The sequence below is a fragment of the Schistocerca serialis genome, chromosome 1 (genome assembly GCF_023864345.2).
Source record: "Schistocerca serialis cubense isolate TAMUIC-IGC-003099 chromosome 1, iqSchSeri2.2, whole genome shotgun sequence".
NCBI classification, from domain to species: Eukaryota; Metazoa; Arthropoda; class Insecta; order Orthoptera; family Acrididae; genus Schistocerca; species Schistocerca serialis.
This window is the reverse complement of record NC_064638.1, coordinates 1,024,779,427-1,024,798,957: the sequence shown is the minus strand read 5'-3', so window position 1 is coordinate 1,024,798,957 and position 19,531 is coordinate 1,024,779,427. Positions and strand designations below refer to the sequence as shown.

Sequence of the window (19,531 nt, the reverse complement as noted above, 5' to 3'; positions counted from 1 at the left end):
GGAAAATTTACAGTAGGAAGCCGCCCTACACAAGAATGTTCACAAGACTTACGCTAAAATAAAAACTATGATTAATTTTCTAACCCCTAGTCTACACAGTAAAATACACACGTACAGTTCGCTTCTTTGCAGAAGCATATGAAGAAATAAAACAAAGACATAAGCGCTACTGCTGCGCGTCCTCTCAGCTTGGCTGCTGCTGCTCCCCTGTACCATTTGAAACTTGAAAATGTAGAGGGAGGAGGGATGATGTAGGTATGTACTGTACCTTCGACCACACACTGTGAGGTGGCATGTGAAATACAATTGTTTATGTTGTGTAGACACTTATTCATGAGCCATGACTCATTGTCAGCTGACTGTCCATGACCTCAGCATTGTATTTCTGGAAGAAAGGAGCTTGACGATATATGACCTTAGAGGCTGTAGCTTGGTAGGATGTATTTACGTGCAGTGTGGAACAGCAGATGCCAAGAAACAAGACAATACATTCGGTATGCGGGAAACTGAACATCAAACATCAGGTCAGAATATCCAACTGATGAGTGTCACACTGAAACCTGTTCTCAAGTAAAATGCAGTTTATAAGCAGACTGTTGTAATAACTTATTGCACCTAAATAATAGATAGAAATACCCATTATTATTTGATTACACTATTGCTGATCAAACACTAAAGACACTCGCAACCATTAAATATTTACAATTGTGCATCAAGAGCACTTTTAAAGTGGAATCACCAGGTTTTGAATTAACTCCAGTGTGATTGTTGAGAAAAGTTACTATGGATCAGCATGAATACAGTATGGTGTTGCACATCATCTCATGAGTTTGGAATGCTTCAGATGTGACAGGTGTTTGAATTTGTACTACCAGTCGTATTCATATAGTGAATAATGTCATGATTCCATCAGACTGATAACTACAAGCTCAAGGAGTGATCTGTTTTTAGCACGACCACTCTTGAGTTCACTTATCAGTGAAGGTGCAGGATGATTGTCAGAACAGAATGGAATTGATGCAACAAGCATATGCTCTAGAGTAAATGTTAAACTTTCACATTTCAGTGGAGTTTGCACTGAAATAATCCTTTCATGGCAAATTTAAACTGTGAATTGTATTGGTGTTTGCAGCTGAATATTCCATTTTGTAGGCAAGCATGCCTTATGAATGGACTCAAAGCATCAACATGCTGTGTGAAGAAGTTTTTCACTTAAGCAGCAATGTGTGCGTGGGTTTGAAACTTTTGCTAGATTTAAACTGTGTATGGACTGGGACTTGAACCAGGACCTCATTTTCTGCAAGAAATGCTCTAACCTAATGTGGCACGGCCTTCGAGATACATACCTCAGGCAGCATAATGAGACTTATTCTTAGGGTTCGGAGAACTTGCCTCCAAAAAGGATGGAAATAATTGATTACTTCTTCCAAGTAATCTATTGGGTAATGGTCAGAATTGTAAAACTAGCAGAATCTTGCCTAATGCTGAAATATGCATCTAGTTATTCTCCTACAGTATTCATACATGGAGTAAATATGAAGATTATTGATATTGGTACACTATGTACTCCCTGTGAGACAGCATATGCTTACTTGCAGTATGCATATGCACATGTAAAGTCCCTTGCCTCAACTAACATTATTGTAGAGGCAAAAACTATTTATTAACAACAAATATATATGCTGTTATTATTTGTGACGTTCTGTGCTGTTTACTTCTGCCCACTTTCCTTACACTTGAGTTATAAATTTGCAACATAATTTACTCCCATTATCCATCTTCGATAATGGATTTACCAAATCTTTTAATTACATGTTAAAGAGTACTATGAAGGAGACATTTGCATAAATGAATTTATGTTATCACCAGTGTAACCAGATAGGGCATCAATTTATGTGGTGGTGTCTTATTTTCACCACTTCAAGGAGATGCATTACAGTGATTTGTGTTGACATAGCCAGACACTCTTAAGGAAATCACTACCATGTGTCCTTGGGAACTGTCATAATAATTTTCCTTGCGAGAACACATATTGTTCAAAGCATGAGAAGCTGTGCCAGTATCCAGTAAGGGCATTAATAACAATGCTGCTGAGCACCACAAAATAATAATAATAATCATCAGCATCCAGTGATTCTGTAGTGTAGTAGTGCCAGATCTGTTGGCAGTGCTCTCTGCAGCTGTAAGTCATATAGTGGTGGCAGTAAACACCTTCTCCAAATAAGACAGCGTCAGTAATGAGAAGAAAATATGACACAAATTACACAGCACATAGAAAGAACTGTGTAAAAGAGAGGATAACCTTTTTGAGATCCGTTTTAGGTATGTAAGATTTCGAAGGCTAGCTTCGAATTTGATTGAATGATGTAACGTTGTGAGAGATCTGGAATGTAATTAAAGATACACTCTTACTACAGTAACATGAATTCTACTGTATGCAATCTTCCTTTTGTTAAAATCATTAAATTCATTGTTTTGAGATAAAGATGATAATTTGTCCCACTTAGTGTCAGCTTTCATTAATAGTTTTGATACTTAGTGGAATCATGAAACATATAACAGTAATGGAAATTCCTGAATGGAGCAATACATAGAAAAAGGAAAAGGCAACCACTCTCCTGTAGTGGATGGATGAGTAGAGCACAGAAACGTTTAACAGAAAACAGTATTCACCCTAGCTTTCAAACACTAGCTCATATTCTGCCTAAAGTACACCCACTCACACACACCAGCACAAACACAAAAACATACACTCCTGTGGCTTCTCAGTTTTGTTGAACATTTCCCAAAGAGTAAATAGAGGTTCTAATCTTAACTGGGTTGTCATCACCGGATACAGTTCATTGCTGATCACTTCTTGCTGATATAAACAATACTAATCTGTCGTGTTTCTCATTTACAGAAAATGTAAAGAACTTAATCATATACCTCTGCGATGCGAAGAAGTTGAGAAACCAGAAGAAGTGAAGATAAGAACTTACATAGAAGATAGAATGACAGAGGCTTTGATAAGGTAAGCAAATTAACATTCAAAATAATTTTATGAATTTTAATTTGTTGACTGTTCTATAACTTAAGTCTGAGATTAGAACTATAGATTTTATTTAGTGATTGAGATGCTGAAATAGTGGGGCATTTGAGAATCCAGGATACTGATTCTACATTGGAGAACAGCATACACAACAGCTTACTGTGTTGTAAATATGTGCAACATTCCCTCACTTTTGAGAAAGAAAGTACTCTGTGAACAAGAAAGCAGCAATAATATACAAGGTGCAGCAGAATGAGTAGCATAATGTGAGTCATGTAGTAAAATGCACAAAATATGTACACATGTGCTGCATTGAGGGATGAGTACCGTATGTAAATATGGCCTTGTGAAGTTCAAAGCATTCAGCATTCACCGTTGAGGTGTATTTAAAAAAATAGAGAGTCTTCTATCACAGTTCAGTGACTCTTTCATTGCCATTTTAGTTGGAATAACATGATCAAGTCCCGGATATCTGGATGACTGTACAGAGGATGTAGCAATTCAGGACATCTACAGCTGCATACATACTCTGCAAGCCACGGCACGGTGTGTGGGTATGCTGTGCCATTACTAGTCGTTTCCTTTCCTGTTCCACTCACAGATAACAGCGAGGAAAAAATGGCTGTCTATATGCTCCCATATGTGCCCTCATTTGTCTCATCTTATCTTTAGGATCCCTGTGCATAATGTGTGTTGGCGGCAGTAGGATTGTTCTGCAGTCAGCTTCAAATGCCGGGTCTCTAAAATTTCTCAGTATTGTTCATCAAAATGAACGTCTTCTTCCCCCCAGGGATTCCAACATGATTTCCTGAAGCGTGTCCGTAACACTTGCATGCTGATCGAACCTACCTGTAACAAATCTAGCAGCTCGCCTCTGAATTGCTTCATTATCTTTTTTCAATCTGACCTGGTGCATATCCCACACACACAGGTAGTACTCAAGAATAGGTCACACTAGTATCCAATATGCTGTCTCCTTTATAGATGAACCAAACTTTCCTAAAATTCTCACAATAAACCAAAGTCTACAGTTTACATTCCCTACCACAAACCTCATATGCTCATTCCATTTCATATCACTTTGCAACATTATGCACAGATATTTAAACTATGTTGTTGGATCAAGCAGGACATTACTAATGCTGTATCCAAACATTACAGGTTTGTTTTTCCTACTCCTCTGCATTAACTTACAGTTTTCTACATTTAGAGCTGGCTGCCACTCATCACTCTTAAGTAGAAATTTTGTCTAGGGCTGTCACTGATCTTCGACACCTTTCTGTTCACCACAGCATCATCAGGGAACAACTGTGGAATGCTGCCACCCTGTCCGCCAGATCATTTATGTATATAGAAAATAGCTAGCAATGGTCCTGTAACACTTCCCCAGGACACCCCTGATGTTGCCTTGTCTCTGATGAACACTTGCTATTGAGAACAACATACTGGGTTCTTTTACTTAAGAAGTCTTGGAGCCAGTCATATTTCGGGGAGCCTACTCCGTATGCTCGTATCTTTGTTAACAGTCTGCAGTGGGGTGGTGTAGTGTACTCTGTAAAACTGAATTTGGATTCCATCTGGGCTTGGTGACTTATTTACTTTCAACTCTTTCAGTTGTTCCTCTACATCAGGGATGCTTATTACTATGTCATCCATACAGGGCCCTGTGTGATGGTCAAATGATGGTTTGTTTGTGCGATTCTCCTGCATGAATGGTTTTTTAGAAGTGGAATTTAAAACTTCATCCTTCCTTTTGCTATCTTCTTCTGTGAAATGAGATTGATCAGTGAGTGATTGGATGGACGCCTTAGACCCACTAAGTGATTTTACATAGAACCAGAAATTTTTTGGGCTCTCTGCCAGATCTTTAGGAAAGGTATGACAGTGGTAGCTGTTGTATGCTTTGCACATAAATCTTTTCACAGATGCATAAATGTCTCTTAATCCTTGTCATCATCTGCACGTCCTCTTTTGAACTAAAAGTGCAACAGCTTTTGCTTCCTCAGCATTTTTCAGATTTTGTTGTTAAACCATGGTGGGTCTTTTCCATCCTTAATCCATGTACTAGGCACCTATTTGTCCACATCATGATTTACAGTCTGTTTAAACTTTGTCCATAATTCCACTATGTCCATCACTCTAGGACTAAATGATTGCAATTCATTGCCTAAGTGAGATGCTAACTACTGCTTATCTGCTCTTTCTACATGTGTGAACTCTTATGGGACTTAACTGCTAAGGTCATCGGTCCCTACAGAAACACTCCCCTAGCCCTTTTGACTGATTTATTAACTTTCATAACCATAGTTGCTGTGATGACATCATGATCTCCCATCTCCATACCGACACCATCAAAAAGGTCTGGCCTGTTTGTATGCGTATGGGGTGCTCAAGACAGTTTTTGGAAAACATTTTTGAAAGTACTTCACAAGTCTGTCTGGATCCCCTGCAATGAATCCATACATATCCCAGTCTATATTCGGTAGGATAAAGTCACCATCAGCTAGTACTGCAATGATCTGGGTATTTATGAACAACTGACCATAGACTTTCCCTGAATGACTCTAGAACTGTCACAGCCAAGTCGGGTCATTGGTAAAAACATCCAACAATTAACTTGGTTTCTCATAGACGTGTTATTGTGACCAGATAAAGTCACTATCACACTCAGTTACAATCTCAATAGATACAATATTTTTGTCGATTGCAATGAACACTTCCCCTCCTATGGCGTCAACTCTGTCTTTCTGATCTATCAAGGGGAGTCCTACAAATCCCGACATGATAACACAGGTCCAGTAATCTGCAGCCAAGACCATCTCCGAGATGACAAAGCCTTTGGTGAGACCCTCAACTTGGCTCCAAACCAAAGGATCCTGGGTCAACTTTGGGAAAGATGCTGCAGTTTGGAAGCTCTGCTTGCACCCTGTGCGCGAGGCCAGCAGTTTTCACCACCTCTACCAGCTGCCTGTAAGAACTGAGGATGGCCTCAGAAGCCATGCAACAGGCGTCATTGGTGCCAGTGCGAGCCACAAATTTCTAACGACTACAGCCATTACGCTTGATAGCCGCAGACAAGGCCGTCTGCTCATCTTGGATGAGACGCCTTGGCAGACATACCTAGTGCCTCTTGTGCATAGAAGAAAAGTCCAGGGCAAAGAAGGGTGCAGCAGACCTATGAGTGAATGGAGGACAAGCATCAAGCACTTTTCTGAATCATCTATGGTAACCTCATGGTCTACCCTACAAACTGCAGAATGCATGGAAACTAAACAAACTGGATAAAGTTGCCCTATTAAACTTATCCTTGCACTTCCTGGCTTCTTCCATATATCTTCTTGTGGGGATACTTGAAGAGTGAAGTGTTTGCTACACATCCTCATACTGTGGTGAACTCAAGGATAGGAAAGGAAACCTGTGGAAGAGACCCCATTGAATGTGCTGAATAAGTTGATGTAAGCTTTCATTCGCCACCTGGAGTAACGCGCAGAGAGTTATGGTGGACATACGTGTGGTGTTATATTCAAAACCAGGTAAAAGGGGTATGTAATATTTAATGGCATATGTGTTTCTTTGTTTTCAGTGCGTATTTAAGTAGATTGGTCAGTTTGTCCGTTTCATACCCTACTTTTCATTCTGAGGAACCCTGTATAGTAGATTCTTTTTTTCCCAAGTCTTTAACAGAACGTAAAAAATCTTGCAGAATGAGAAAGTTTGGTTTTGAATAGCTTCTCGACGAAAAAGTTATGTAAATGATTAAAAATGATAGCCTTTCTCTCACATATGAATGCACATGTACAGGAGGGCTTCTCTGTGAATGCAGAGTGCCTATTTGAGAGTATGAAAAAAGAATTGATTGTCTTACATCAGCAAATTTGTGATGCCGTAATGCAATAGCATGAGACGGAGAATGCAGCCCTAACAGAATCTCATTAACTCAAGTGTTAGAAATGGATACTGCATACTCCTTGCATGTTCAGGATATGGAGTGTGGTCATCAAAAGCTGATGATTACGGCACAAAAGTCATGGAAAAAGAAAAGGATACTAATCGATGAAAAACATTTTGAGACAAATACCCTAAAAGAGGCAGAAGCAATTCAACACAAATCAGATCAGAAGCAGCAGAAAATTAAATTTTTTGGTAATGAAGATCTGTATATAATCAGTGACAGTAAAAAATATAGTATATATTACACGACCCTACGTGTCAAATTAGTTTACTTTTATATTTCTTACAACAGTGAAAATAAACCATTTTTGACAGTATAATGTAATTGGATAGATAAAATATCTACTCATCAAATGGTGGAAGGAGCCACTGGCTCTGAAAGCTTGCCTAAGTAAAACACTTTTTTATGTGTGTGTTCTCTTGCCACTGCCTGGTGAGAAAATTTTTTATCTGTTCAATATTTCTTACAACACATTTACAGATTTCCTTAGTACTTTGAAAAAAATCAGTCACTAAGGGAGAAGTAATGTAACGTGTCTGCTCAGAGTTCTGGCACAGCAGAAATTTTATTTACTGTGTAAAAATTTCGCTGCTTTACAGTAACTCAGTGATTTTAAGGATCTGGTGCCAGAATAATGGAGTTTACTGATGATTCATTTTGTAATACATAAATTGTTTTAAAATGTAAATTCATATAGCGAAACCCCTCTTTTATGTTTTCGTGGGATCCAGACTTAAAAACAGCAAAATTGAGGAAAATGCAGGGTCGATGAAATCGTTAAAACCCTCCAAAATATGAGCAATAATATATCTAATTGGCATATATGATTAAAAATCGCAATCCTCGCTGACAAATTGTATAAAATCTATATAAGTGAAGGAAATTAAATGTACAATACAATGTTTTACAATAATTTATGGTAATGAATTTCATCATTTCTTAAGAAACAGCAAATAAAAACTCGTCAAAAAATTGAAATTTTCATCTGTGTACTAGGTAATAGAGATATTTTTCGACATGCCACAACTACAAATTACATGTCAAAACACACGTTTTTGAGACATCTTTCCTTTGTGTTCACCCAGAGAAAAGCAAAATTTAATGATCATGATGAATTAAACGAAAAATTGTGAAGTATGGTGAAAGGTGTCCCAATCTTTTAAGAAGTGGGAGCGTGTGTGTTCCTTCTGCAGCCAGTGGCATTTTAGTTGAATGAATGAATGAATTGAATGAAATTTTATTGTCGTTTAGCTATTACAGCAATTGACAAAGTCTATGTAAAATACAAGTTATACAGCATATATACATGGGTTGAAGATCAATATGTAACTATTGGTTTTCCATATAATGCAATATTTAAAATCAATTAATATGAAAAGCATTGCCTCATTAATTACTCAGTTAAAGAAATTATGCTGAACTCTCCAAACCGGTACCACTATGATATTTTACAGTCATAAAGTTCCTGAAGTGAGTAGCAAGTATTTGCAGCTAACCAACTGAATAATTTGCCTTTAAATAAATCAAATGGAGCTTGTACCTATTCTAGTGGCAGTTTGTTAAACATCTTCATACCCACCACTTCGTAGCTGTTCAGTGACTCGGATAATCTGTACTCTGTAGCAAGGTATGTCAAGATGGCTACTATTTCTGGTTCCATGAGAGTGTACATCTTTTCTACGCTGGTATTCTGGTAAGTTGCTCTTTATATGCAGCAGGGCAGTGTAAATATACATGTTTATAAAAGTTAATATTTTTAAGTTGATAAACAGTGGTTTGCAGTGGGCCAGTCTATCATTGTTATAATTCGAATTACTTTCTTCTGAAGTACGAAAATGTCCTGAAGGTGTGAGCTATTGCCCCATATTAAAGGCCCATAAGATATAATGCTTTGAAAAAAAGCAAAGTAGACTTAAAGACGCGTGCACACTTGGGTTGAAACAGTTTTCCAGCTAAGTGATGTGGACACCATTTGGAAACATGTTTCGAAACATGGAAACATCATACAGTAGCGGTGTCAACACGGGTGAAAGGAAACAAATGTTCCAGGCTAGCTATCGCGTGTCACCGCTTCAAGGCGCAAATGTGTGTATGTACGTCGCAAAGTGTCGTCTGTTGTATAGAGTTGTTAGATGTTATGTTTTCTCAAAAATTTTTAAAAATGCAGAGGTCGAGGCTGCAGATCTTATTGTAATCGTTGGTAAGTATACGAAGAAAGTAGTACATGAACAGCAGTAAAACGCAAGACACTCTGCAGAGAACTGCTGCTACATTTGGTAGAACACAAAGACTGCGAAAAGAAAATAAGGTCGTATGCCGTAGCTTACTTCGAAATGTGAAATAAACGCTCTCCCGTTGATAAAAAAACCAAGACTAACAGCAAGTTTGGTTGTAATTGCTTTCCTGAAATTTCAATCGTTTTGTTAAGGAACAGTGATATCATATTTGCCAGAAATTTAAAATTATTAGATTATATCCAAGTGAAATTACGGAAACTAGAGCAATCTTCCATATTCAGTTCCCATATGTAGCAAGTATTTCCCGCCAGTTTTTCTATAGTATGTTTCAGCTCACCACAGACCACAACTGTACGCAAACTAACAAATTTATTTCAAACAACTAATCGGATTTTGTCAACCATTACCAACTACCATACAAACTCTCCATCAAAATAGTATCGAAACCCTTTGATAAACGTAACCTATTATGTAAAACTACCAAACACACAGAGATGCTTACGACCTCACAAGTCGCGGTAAATAAATAAATAAAAAACGAATGAACAACGATGTCGTCTTTTATTTTGTTTGTGTGAACCTTCGAGAATTAATAATGCAGCGGCACATATTACAGTTTCCTCGTCTCTAGACATGAAGTGGCAGACAATGCTAAAACAATACAACAAATAGCGTTGTAGACGAAGCGAATACAATGAGAAATATTTGCTGCCAGTGTGGACAGAAAAAATCGGGAACATGTGAAACAAAGGTTCGTTTAAGCAGCCGCCAGACAGCTTGAGGCGCATGCCAGGAGCTGAAATCTCATATAAGCAGAGCTACTTCTCGCCTTTGACATTCCGCTGCTCGACTCGCTGCGACTCACTTCGTCACCGACACCGCGCACGCAACGCCATGGCTGTACGGAAAGGGAAGCAGATTGCCGCCGCACTGGAAGCTCTCGTCCATGCGATGGGGTTCAACGGCGGCCGCCAACGGCAGCCAAAGCGCAAGCGCACGCAGCAGAACAGCAAGAGCCTGCAGTTCTACAATTGCCAGCAGCTGGGGCATACTACGCGCGAGTGCAAGAACGCCGTCGCGTGCTTGAAGTGCGCGGCGGCTCACGACACCCACAGTTGCACGAAGCCTCGAGGGGTGGCCAGCAGCTGCGCGAACTGCGGCGGGCTACACGCCGCCAACTCGCGTAGCTGCGGCTACCTCAGGAAGTCACGCCGCCAACCCGCCGCACCACGCCCTGCGGTGGAGCTCCGGCGAGGGGTGCGAACCGCGCCGCCTAGAAGCCGCCACCGACCATGCTATGGCCGGTTTCCAAGCCGCCTTTGCAGCCGAAAGGGCTGCACTGTAGGAGGAGCTCGCAGCTGTGCATCGCCAGCTCCAGCAGCTGCGCGAAGAGCTGCGAGCTATCAAGAAGCAACCGCCGGTTCCCGCCGCCGCCCCCCCTGTGAGTCGACTGTTGGGGGTCGATGCGGCCATGCAGACAACCGACGCCCCGTCCCCCGCAGCAGTGCGGGAGGCGGCGCCAATGGATACCGACGACGTGTCGCTTGGGCTGCCCCCCCAGGAGGCAGCTGCACGTAAGGGTGCCACCGCGCCTCCTGACTGCTCGCAAGTTGTGCAGCCAACGAAGAAGAGGAAGCTGTGGCTACCATTCCCAAGTGTGGACAACGTGCAGGAAGGCCTCAAGTGCATTGCCTCGACACTGCAAAACGGGTCATACCCCTACTCAGATCACCCATACCCCTTCACCCCACCCGGCCAGCCTAAGCCACCCCTCCCCCATCAACCGCTCGACCTACGCACATACAGATGGCGTACCATATTGATGGAAGCAATCATGAAGAAGGAGTTAGCTACGATTAACTCTTACCCTATTTTCACGCCCTCCCAATGGGACAACCTAGTTGACGTCATAGAATCGTGGGTGTGGGAAGAGCTCCGGTCGGGTAGGAGAAAGAAGAAGCTTCCTGACGACATATTTGTCAGGGGAGAACTCAGTCAAAAATTAGGGAAATTACAGGGCCAAGTTCAGTAATGAACACCACGCAAGGCCATCACCAGACGTAGCGGAGACTTCTGTAACCACCGGCCAGCCATTTAGGCCGTTCGCCTTCTACTTCTCTCACTATCCCTCTTACTATTCTTTGATCTTTCTCATATATATATATATATATATATATATATATATATATATATATATATATATATATATAATGCACAAAGTCAAGCAAATACAATAAAGCCAAGAATTTTTCTCCCCAAACCATCATGTCAGAAGGAGAAGCGCCTCGCGCGCTAGAACTTCGTTCCCAGACGAGGACATCTTCCTCCTTGAAGTGTGCGTGCGCGCCTTTGACTACTTGGAGTGTGGCTGTTTGATGTATATGTATAAGCAGTGGAGCAGCTGTTTGATGTATATGTATAAGCAGTGGAGCAAGCAGTGAGAATCTACCCGGAAAATTTTATCTGGCGCTGCAAACTTCGCGCATGAGCATAACTATCTGAGTTAGAGGCGGAGGCTACACTTCACGCGACTCATGTTTTGTATGTGGCGCGTTTTTCAATCATTTAAAACCATTACAAGACCGCTTTCGGCTATTTCACGTTCACACGTCATTGTTAATAGTAGGGTAAGTAAATCAGATGTTTTCACCACTATGAGCGGGAATCTAACCAGAAATGGGACGAGAAGCGTTTAAACAGCGCAAAGACCAAACACGGAAAACAGGCATACGCACTACCCACTTAGCGCTTGAAAGTGGCAGTTTGGCAGTTACTTAAACTAACCTAATGTTTCCAACAGAAAATTATTTACAGTGGCGGTGTGGACGCCGCTTCACGTTACTTTTTGCTTGGTGACGTCAGTATTGGGCTTTCGGCTATCGACGTTTTGCGAGCGGCTCTGTGAGCTTCGGTTATTCACCTCGATTTGGTTGCCAACTGCGCCAGCAGCGCTCCAAGCGGCCAGGAAGTAAAACTTTTTGAGTTCGGCGCGATCGTGAAAGCAAAAGTGAATAGTAGTAGTTTATTTTGGTTTGTATGATGGTTTTTACAAACGGGAGCCTGTGTAGCGCGATAAATTGCAGCAACAACAAGCAGTAGACATCTCATCTGTCTATTTGTTTCCTAAGGACCCTAAGAGGTATATACCATCATGTTACTAAACTGTATCGTCAGGATTCACTTGAAGACTTCATGTGTATTAATGATTAATTTTTCCTTTTAGTAGCATAAAATAGCTAGTGAATAGCAAATGAGAAGATCTTATGAAAAAAAACCTGTTTGCCTTTATAATAACGTTAATTTCTGATCGCTACACTTCGAGCAAAACCAGTTTATGAATGCGGACAATAATAAACTCGTGTGGAATGCGAGAACCCGGAGTATTTGACATTCCAAGTGGCGGATTTAAAAATTTTGCCCCTCTAGGCATACCATATTAGATGCCCCCCCCCCCCCCCCCCCCTCAGAAAAAAAACGTTTTGAATAATAACTGTTACCCGATCACTTCACAATTGCCGTTTTGGGTGGGTGCGCTGTGAGCTGTTTCTGTACTCTGCTATTCGTTGTTCAGAAGGCCGCGTCAGCGATCTAGTCGCGTTCACTCAAAATGTAATATGGTTCCTGAACTGTACTTAGTGTACGGCAGCGGATATAACAAACTTAAAACTGCATTGTGAACACACTCTTTTGTCGAACAACAGAAACGAACACAAGGAAAACAACTTTCCTTTTATAGCAAAAAAATTCAGCAGAGCGTGTAGCAGAAAACGGATTTTTGTCACACGTTCACATTTAATATGTTCTTTTATATGAAACCGTTGAGAATGAAAATAAAAAAGTTGTCTTACGATCTAAAAATTTAAGCCAACGTGTCATACATTAGAAATTAATGCGTACTTATACAGAGATGCATTCAAAATTAAAATTAAACTGTCGTTTTACGATATAATAACTTGATAGTGTAAAAAACCACATTCGGTATTAATACGTGAATCTATAGGATGGTGTAAGAAACGAAATAAGAGATTACATAACTTTACAGACTAGTGTGGAAAAATTGAATTTGATTTGTAATGTAATAGTTAACGTGTAAAGCATTACGTCCCGTATAGCTAGGTGCTGCATAACAAGCTCACACAATACCTTTAATCTATGTAAGGGATGAACAGTTTTGTACTGCAGCTACTGTTCTCACGATAGCTCTTTCTAACGGTATTAGTAAAGCTTTTACGTAGTTATTGATAGAACCGAACTACATTATTTATTAACACTTTTTCATGTGAGCGTACTCTCCAATAACGTATATTTCCGCGATAGCTATACATTTCAGCAGACGCCAAGAATACGCATCAGTTGTAATATACTACAGTATCAGTTTGACTTGATTGTACAGCGCCGAGCGGCTTGGGTCATTCGGGTATTGTTTAGTATTGTCGGGCGCCTTCGCTGATGTCTGCACATAAACGAGGTTAGTTCCGCGTTCTGCCATTGGCAATTGTCAGATAAACAGGTAATACGTAGTTTGTAAATCCAATGTATGTGCTCTAAGTTGTAATAAAACTCATATTATAATCTTAAATTTTAACACTAATATGGATAAATAAACAAACTAACTAGTCAGCGAAGTTTGCGTCTGGCTTTGATGACAGAAAACTCGTTGATCATATCTTCATAGTTCAGACGGTTATCAGTTGAGGTCGGCTTCGATGTGAAGAATGGACAAGACGTTCAATATCTCCTCACATAATGTAGAACGTAGGTACGAGTTCAGTCTTTTAGATCCGAAAACAAGCGCTATGCTGAACAATTTCTAAGTGCCATACATAGAAATATTCTAAGAGCAATATCAACATTCGGAAACACGGACTGTAACATCACTTTTCATAAAAATTTGCTCATTTCGACTGATATATCACTAATCTCAGATGATTTCAAAAGATCCGGGAAATGTACACATTCACTGGGAAGGAATGCTCTAAATCTGTGTCATATGACGCTTGGAGTTTTGCTACACGTTCAGCAATATCGTGAGGTGAACTGCTCTTAAGATCACTGAAAGCTGTGAAGGAGAGTCCAACAGTGTACTATAGATTTCCTTTCTCCTCACTGCTTTGGCGTACAAGTTGTCGAGTACTAGGAGAAATGTTTCGACACTAAATTTTTCCCTTCCAGGTAGAAACACTTCTTCAGAGTCTGCTTCTTCGTCATCATAAAGTTTGCGTTTTCGTGATCTTTTATACGTGCATTCATACACTATATCAGTCACAATCTCCCTGGATTTACTTTCATAATAGTCGAACATGCCGCGAATAGATGGAGTAAATCCTACAAGTGATTCATATAATTCATGCACTATTTTAGTATGAATATTTACACTTTGCAATTTCAAATTTACACTTTTAAATCTCAGGAGTATGTCCTTCCAAACTGTTATCATGTATACTGTTTCTAGTCTGCTGAGTTGATTCAATAAAGCTGAAGCCTAATTTCGAACTCAAACGTATTATTGGCAATAGGTGTGAGGTCATTGAAAACGCACTCCCAGTTTTCATATAGACTTACACACGCTTCGTCTCTTGCTGACCAACGTGTTTTTGGTAAAAGCTTTTGCACTATATTGAGAACTGAACTCGCTACCTGACAGCAGCTTGAACACTAGTGCCGACTAAATACAAAGAATGTGCTGCACAAGGCTTACGGATTTCGTTCTTTAATGCGTGCCTGCAAACCAGTGTAGGTTCCTGACGTATTGCTTTCTCATATGACAGGTCTCTACAGTCAGTAATATCAATGGAACGTTTAGCACGGCCTCAGCTAAGTTTTCGGACTTGTGTCCCGGGTTTGGTAAAAACAGAAGGAAGCGTTCAATAGGTTCACCATTTTCGTTCACATATTTTAATATGAAAGATACTTGATCAATATATGAAGTGTCCACAGTAGAATCTACTATTATAGAGAAATATTTGGCCTATTTTATTTCACTTAATGATAATTCGGAGTTGTTGTTGTTGTGGTCTTCAGTCCTCAGACTGGTTTGATGCAGCTCTCCATGCTACTCTATCCTGTGCAAGCTTTTTCATCTCCCAGTACCTACTGCAACCTACATCCTTCTGAATCTGCATAGTGTATTCATCTCTTGGTCTCCCTCTACGATTTTTACCCTCCACGCTGCCCTCCAACCCTAAATTGGTGATCCCTTGATGCCTCAGAACATGTCCTACCAACCGATCCCTTCTTCTGGTCAAGTTGTGCCACAAACTTCTCTTCTCCCCAATCCTATTCAATACTTCCTCATTAGTTATGTGATCTACCCATCCAATCTTGAGCATTCTTCTGTAGCACCACATTTCAAAAGCTTCTATTCTCTTCTTGTCCAAACTATTTATCGTCCATGTTTCACTTCCATACATGGCTACACTCCATACGAATACTTTCAGAAATGACTTCCTGACACTCAAATCAATACTGGATGTTAACAAATTCCTCTTCTTCAGAAACGCTTTCCTCGCCATTGCCAGCCTACCTTTTATATCCTCTCTACTTCGACCATCATCAGTTATTTTGCTCCCCAAATAGCAAAACTCCTTTACTACTTTAAGTGCCTCATTTCCTAATCTAATTCCCTCAGCATCACCCGACTTAGACTACATTCCATTATCCTTGTTTTGCTTTTGTTGATGTTCATCTTATATCCTCCTTTCAAGACACTGTCCATTCCATTCGACAAGTCCTTTGCTGTCTCTGACAGAATTACAATGTCATCGGCGAACCTCAAAGTTTTTATTTCTTCTCCATGAATTTTAATACCTACTCCGAATTTTTCTTTTGTTTCCTTTACTGCTTGCTCAATATACAGATTGAACAACATCGGGGAGAGGCTACAACCCTGTCTTACTCCCTTCCCAACCACTGCTTCCCTTTCATGTCCCTCGACTCTTATAACTGCCATCTGGTTTCTGTACAAATTGTAAATAGCCTTTCGCTCCCTGTATTTTACCCCTGCCACCTTTAGAATTTGAAAGAGAGTATTCCAGTCAACATTTTCAAAAGCTTTCTCTTAAGTCTACAAATGCTAGAAACGTAGGTTTGCCTTTCCTTAATCTTTCTTCTAAGATAAGTCGTAAGGTCAGTATTGCCTCACGTGTTCCAGTGTTTCTACGGAATCCAAACTGATCTTCCCCGAGGTTGGCTTCTACTAGTTTTTCCATTCGTCTGTAAAGAATTCGTGTTAGTATTTTGCAGCTGTGACTTATTAAGCTGATAGTTCGGTAATTTTCACATCTGTCAACATCTGCTTTCTTTGGGATTAGAATTATTATATTCTTCTTGAAGTCTGAGGGTATTTCGCCTGTTTCATACATCTTGCACACCAGATGGTAGAGTTTTGTCAGGACTGGCTCTCCCACTGCCGTCAGTAGTTCCAATGGAATATTGTCTACTCCGGGGGCCTTGTTTCGACTCAGGTCTTTCAGTGCTCTGTCAAACTCTTCACGCAGTATCATATCTCCCATTTCATCTTCATCTACATCCTCTTCCATTTCCATAATATTGTCCTCAAGTACATCGCCCTTGTATAGACCCTCTATATACTCTTTCCACCTTTCTGCTTTCCCTTCTTTGCTTAGAACTGGGTTTCCATCTGAGCTCTTGATATTCATACAAGTCGTTCTCTTATCTCCAAAGGTCTCTTTAATTTTCCTGTAGGCGGTATCTATCTTACCCCTAGTGAGATAGGCCTCTACATCCTTACATTTGTCCTCTAGCCATCCCTGCTTAGCCATTTTGCACTTCCTGTTGATCTCATTTTTGAGACGTTTGTATTCCTTTTTGCCTGTTTCATTTACTGCATTTTTATATTTTCTCCTTTCATCAAGTAAATTCAATATTTCTTCTGTTACCCAAGGATTTCTACTAGCTCTCATCTTTTTACCTACTTGATCCTCTGCTGCCTTCACTACTTCATCCCTCAAAGCTACCCATTCTTCTTCTACTGTATTTATTTCCCCCATTCCTGTCAATTGCTCCCTTATTCTCTCCCTGAATCTCTGTACAACCTCTGGTTCTGTTAGTTTATCCAGGTCCCATCTCCTTAAATTCCCACCTTTTTGCAGTTTCTTCAGTTTTAATCTACAGGTCATAACCAATAGATTGTGGTCAGAGTCCACATCTGCCCCTGGAAATGTCTTACAATTTAAAACCTGGTTCCTAAATCTCTGTCTTACCATTATATAATCTATCTGATACCTTTTAGTATCTCCAGGGTTCTTCCATGTATACAACCTTCTTTCATGATTCTTAAACCAAGTGTTAGTTATGATTATGTTGTGCTCTGTGCAAAATTCTACCAGGCGGCTTCCTCTTTCATTTCTGTCCCCCAATCCATATTCACCTACTATGTTTCCTTCTCTCCCTTTTCCTACACTCGAATTCCAGTCACCCATGACTATTAAATTTTCGTCTCCCTTCACAATCTGAATAATTTCTTTTATTTCATCATACATTTCTTCAATTTCTTCGTCATCTGTAGAGCTAGTTGGCATATAAACTTGTACTACTGTAGTAGGCGTGGGCTTCGTATCTATCTTGGCCACAATAATGCGTTCACTATGCTGTTTGTAGTAGCTTACCCGCATTCCTATTTTCCTATTCATTATTAAACCTACTCCTGCATTACCCCTATTTGATTTTGTGTTTATAACCCTGTAGTCACCTGACCAGAAGTCTTGTTCCTCCTGCCACCGAACTTCACTAATTCCCACTAAATCTAACTTCAACCTATCCATTTCCCTTTTTAAATTTTCTAACCTACCTGCCCGATTAAGGGATCTGACATTCCACGCTCCGATCCGTAGAACGCCAGTTTTCTTTCTCCTGATAATGACATCCTCTTGAGTAGTCCCCACCCGGAGATCCGAATGGGGGACTACTTTACCTCCGGAATATTTTACCCAAGAGGATGCCATCATCATGTAATCATACAGTAAAGCTGCATGCCCTCGGGAAAAATTACGGCTGTAGTTTCCCCTTGCTTTCAGCCGTTCGCAGTACCAGCACAGCAAGGCCGTTTTGGTTATTGTTACAAGGCCAGATCAGTCAATCATCCAGACTGTTGCCCTTGCAACTACTGAAAAGGCTGCTGCCCCTCTTCAGGAACCACACGTTTGTCTGGCCTCTCAACAGATACCCCTCCGTTGTGGTTGCACCTACGGTACGGCTATCTGTATCGCTGAGGCACGCAAGCCTCCCCACCAACGGCAAGGTCCATGGTTCATGGGGGGGGGGGGAGTAGGTATTACAATCCACGGAGAAGAAATAATAACTTTGAAGTTCGCTCATGACATTGTAATTCTGTCAGAAACAGCAAAGGACTTGGAAGAGCAGTTGAACGGAATGGACAGTGTCTTGAAAGGAGGATATAAGATGAACATCAACAAAAGCAAAACGAGGATAATGGAATGTAGTCGAATTAAGTCGGGTGATGCTGAGGGAATTAGATTAGGAAATGAGACACTACAAGTAGTAAAGGAGTTTTGCTATTTGGGGAGCAAAATAACTGATGATGGTTGAAGTTGAGAGGATATAAAATGTAGACTGGCAATGGCAAGGAGAGCGTTTCTGAAGAAGAGAAATTTGTTAACATCGAGTATAGACTTAAGTGTCAGGAAGTCTTTTCTGAAACTATTTGTATGGAGTGTAGCCATGTATGGAAGAAACATGGACGATAAATAGTCTAGACAAGAAGAGAATAGAAGCTTTCAAAATGTGGTGCCACAGAAGAACGCTGAAGATTAGATGGGTAGATCACATAACTAATGAGGAGGTATTGAATAGAACTGGGGAGGAGTTTGTGGCACAACTAGACTAGAAAAAGGGATCGGTTGGTAGGACATGTTCTGAGGCATAAAGGGGTCATCAATTTAGTACTGGAGGGCAGCGTGGAGGGTAAAAATCATAGAGGGAGACCAAGAGATGAATACACTAAGCAGATTCAGAAGGATGTGGATTGCTGTAGGTACTGGGAGATGAAGAAGCTTGCACAGGATAGAGTAGCACGGAGAGCTGCTTCAAACCAGCCTCAGGACTGAAGACCACAACAACAACAACAACAACATGATAATTCCTTTTATTCGTTCAGAAAGAAGCTCTATTATTTCATCACGGATTGTTGAACTTGTATGTCCCTGCCCTGGATTTCCATATGATTCAGTGTGTTTTGCGAGAAAAGGATCAAACTCGGCTATAAGTTCAAGAGACATAAATTGACCATTATGTAATGAATGGAATCTTTCAACACGTCCACGTATGGCAAAT

The 19,531-nt window shown here is 40.4% G+C and overlaps 1 protein-coding gene across 1 annotated transcript in view; it reads left to right on the top strand.

Annotated features, from left to right (window-relative positions):
- The window catches only part of LOC126455048 (uncharacterized), a 157,730-nt gene that overhangs the window by 70,556 nt on the left and 67,643 nt on the right, over positions 1–19,531 (top strand). Inside the window, exon 6 of the mRNA XM_050091145.1 lies at positions 2,903–3,013. Coding sequence (XP_049947102.1) covers positions 2,903–3,013 — 111 coding nt within the window. The remainder of the gene's footprint in view (positions 1–2,902; positions 3,014–19,531) is intronic.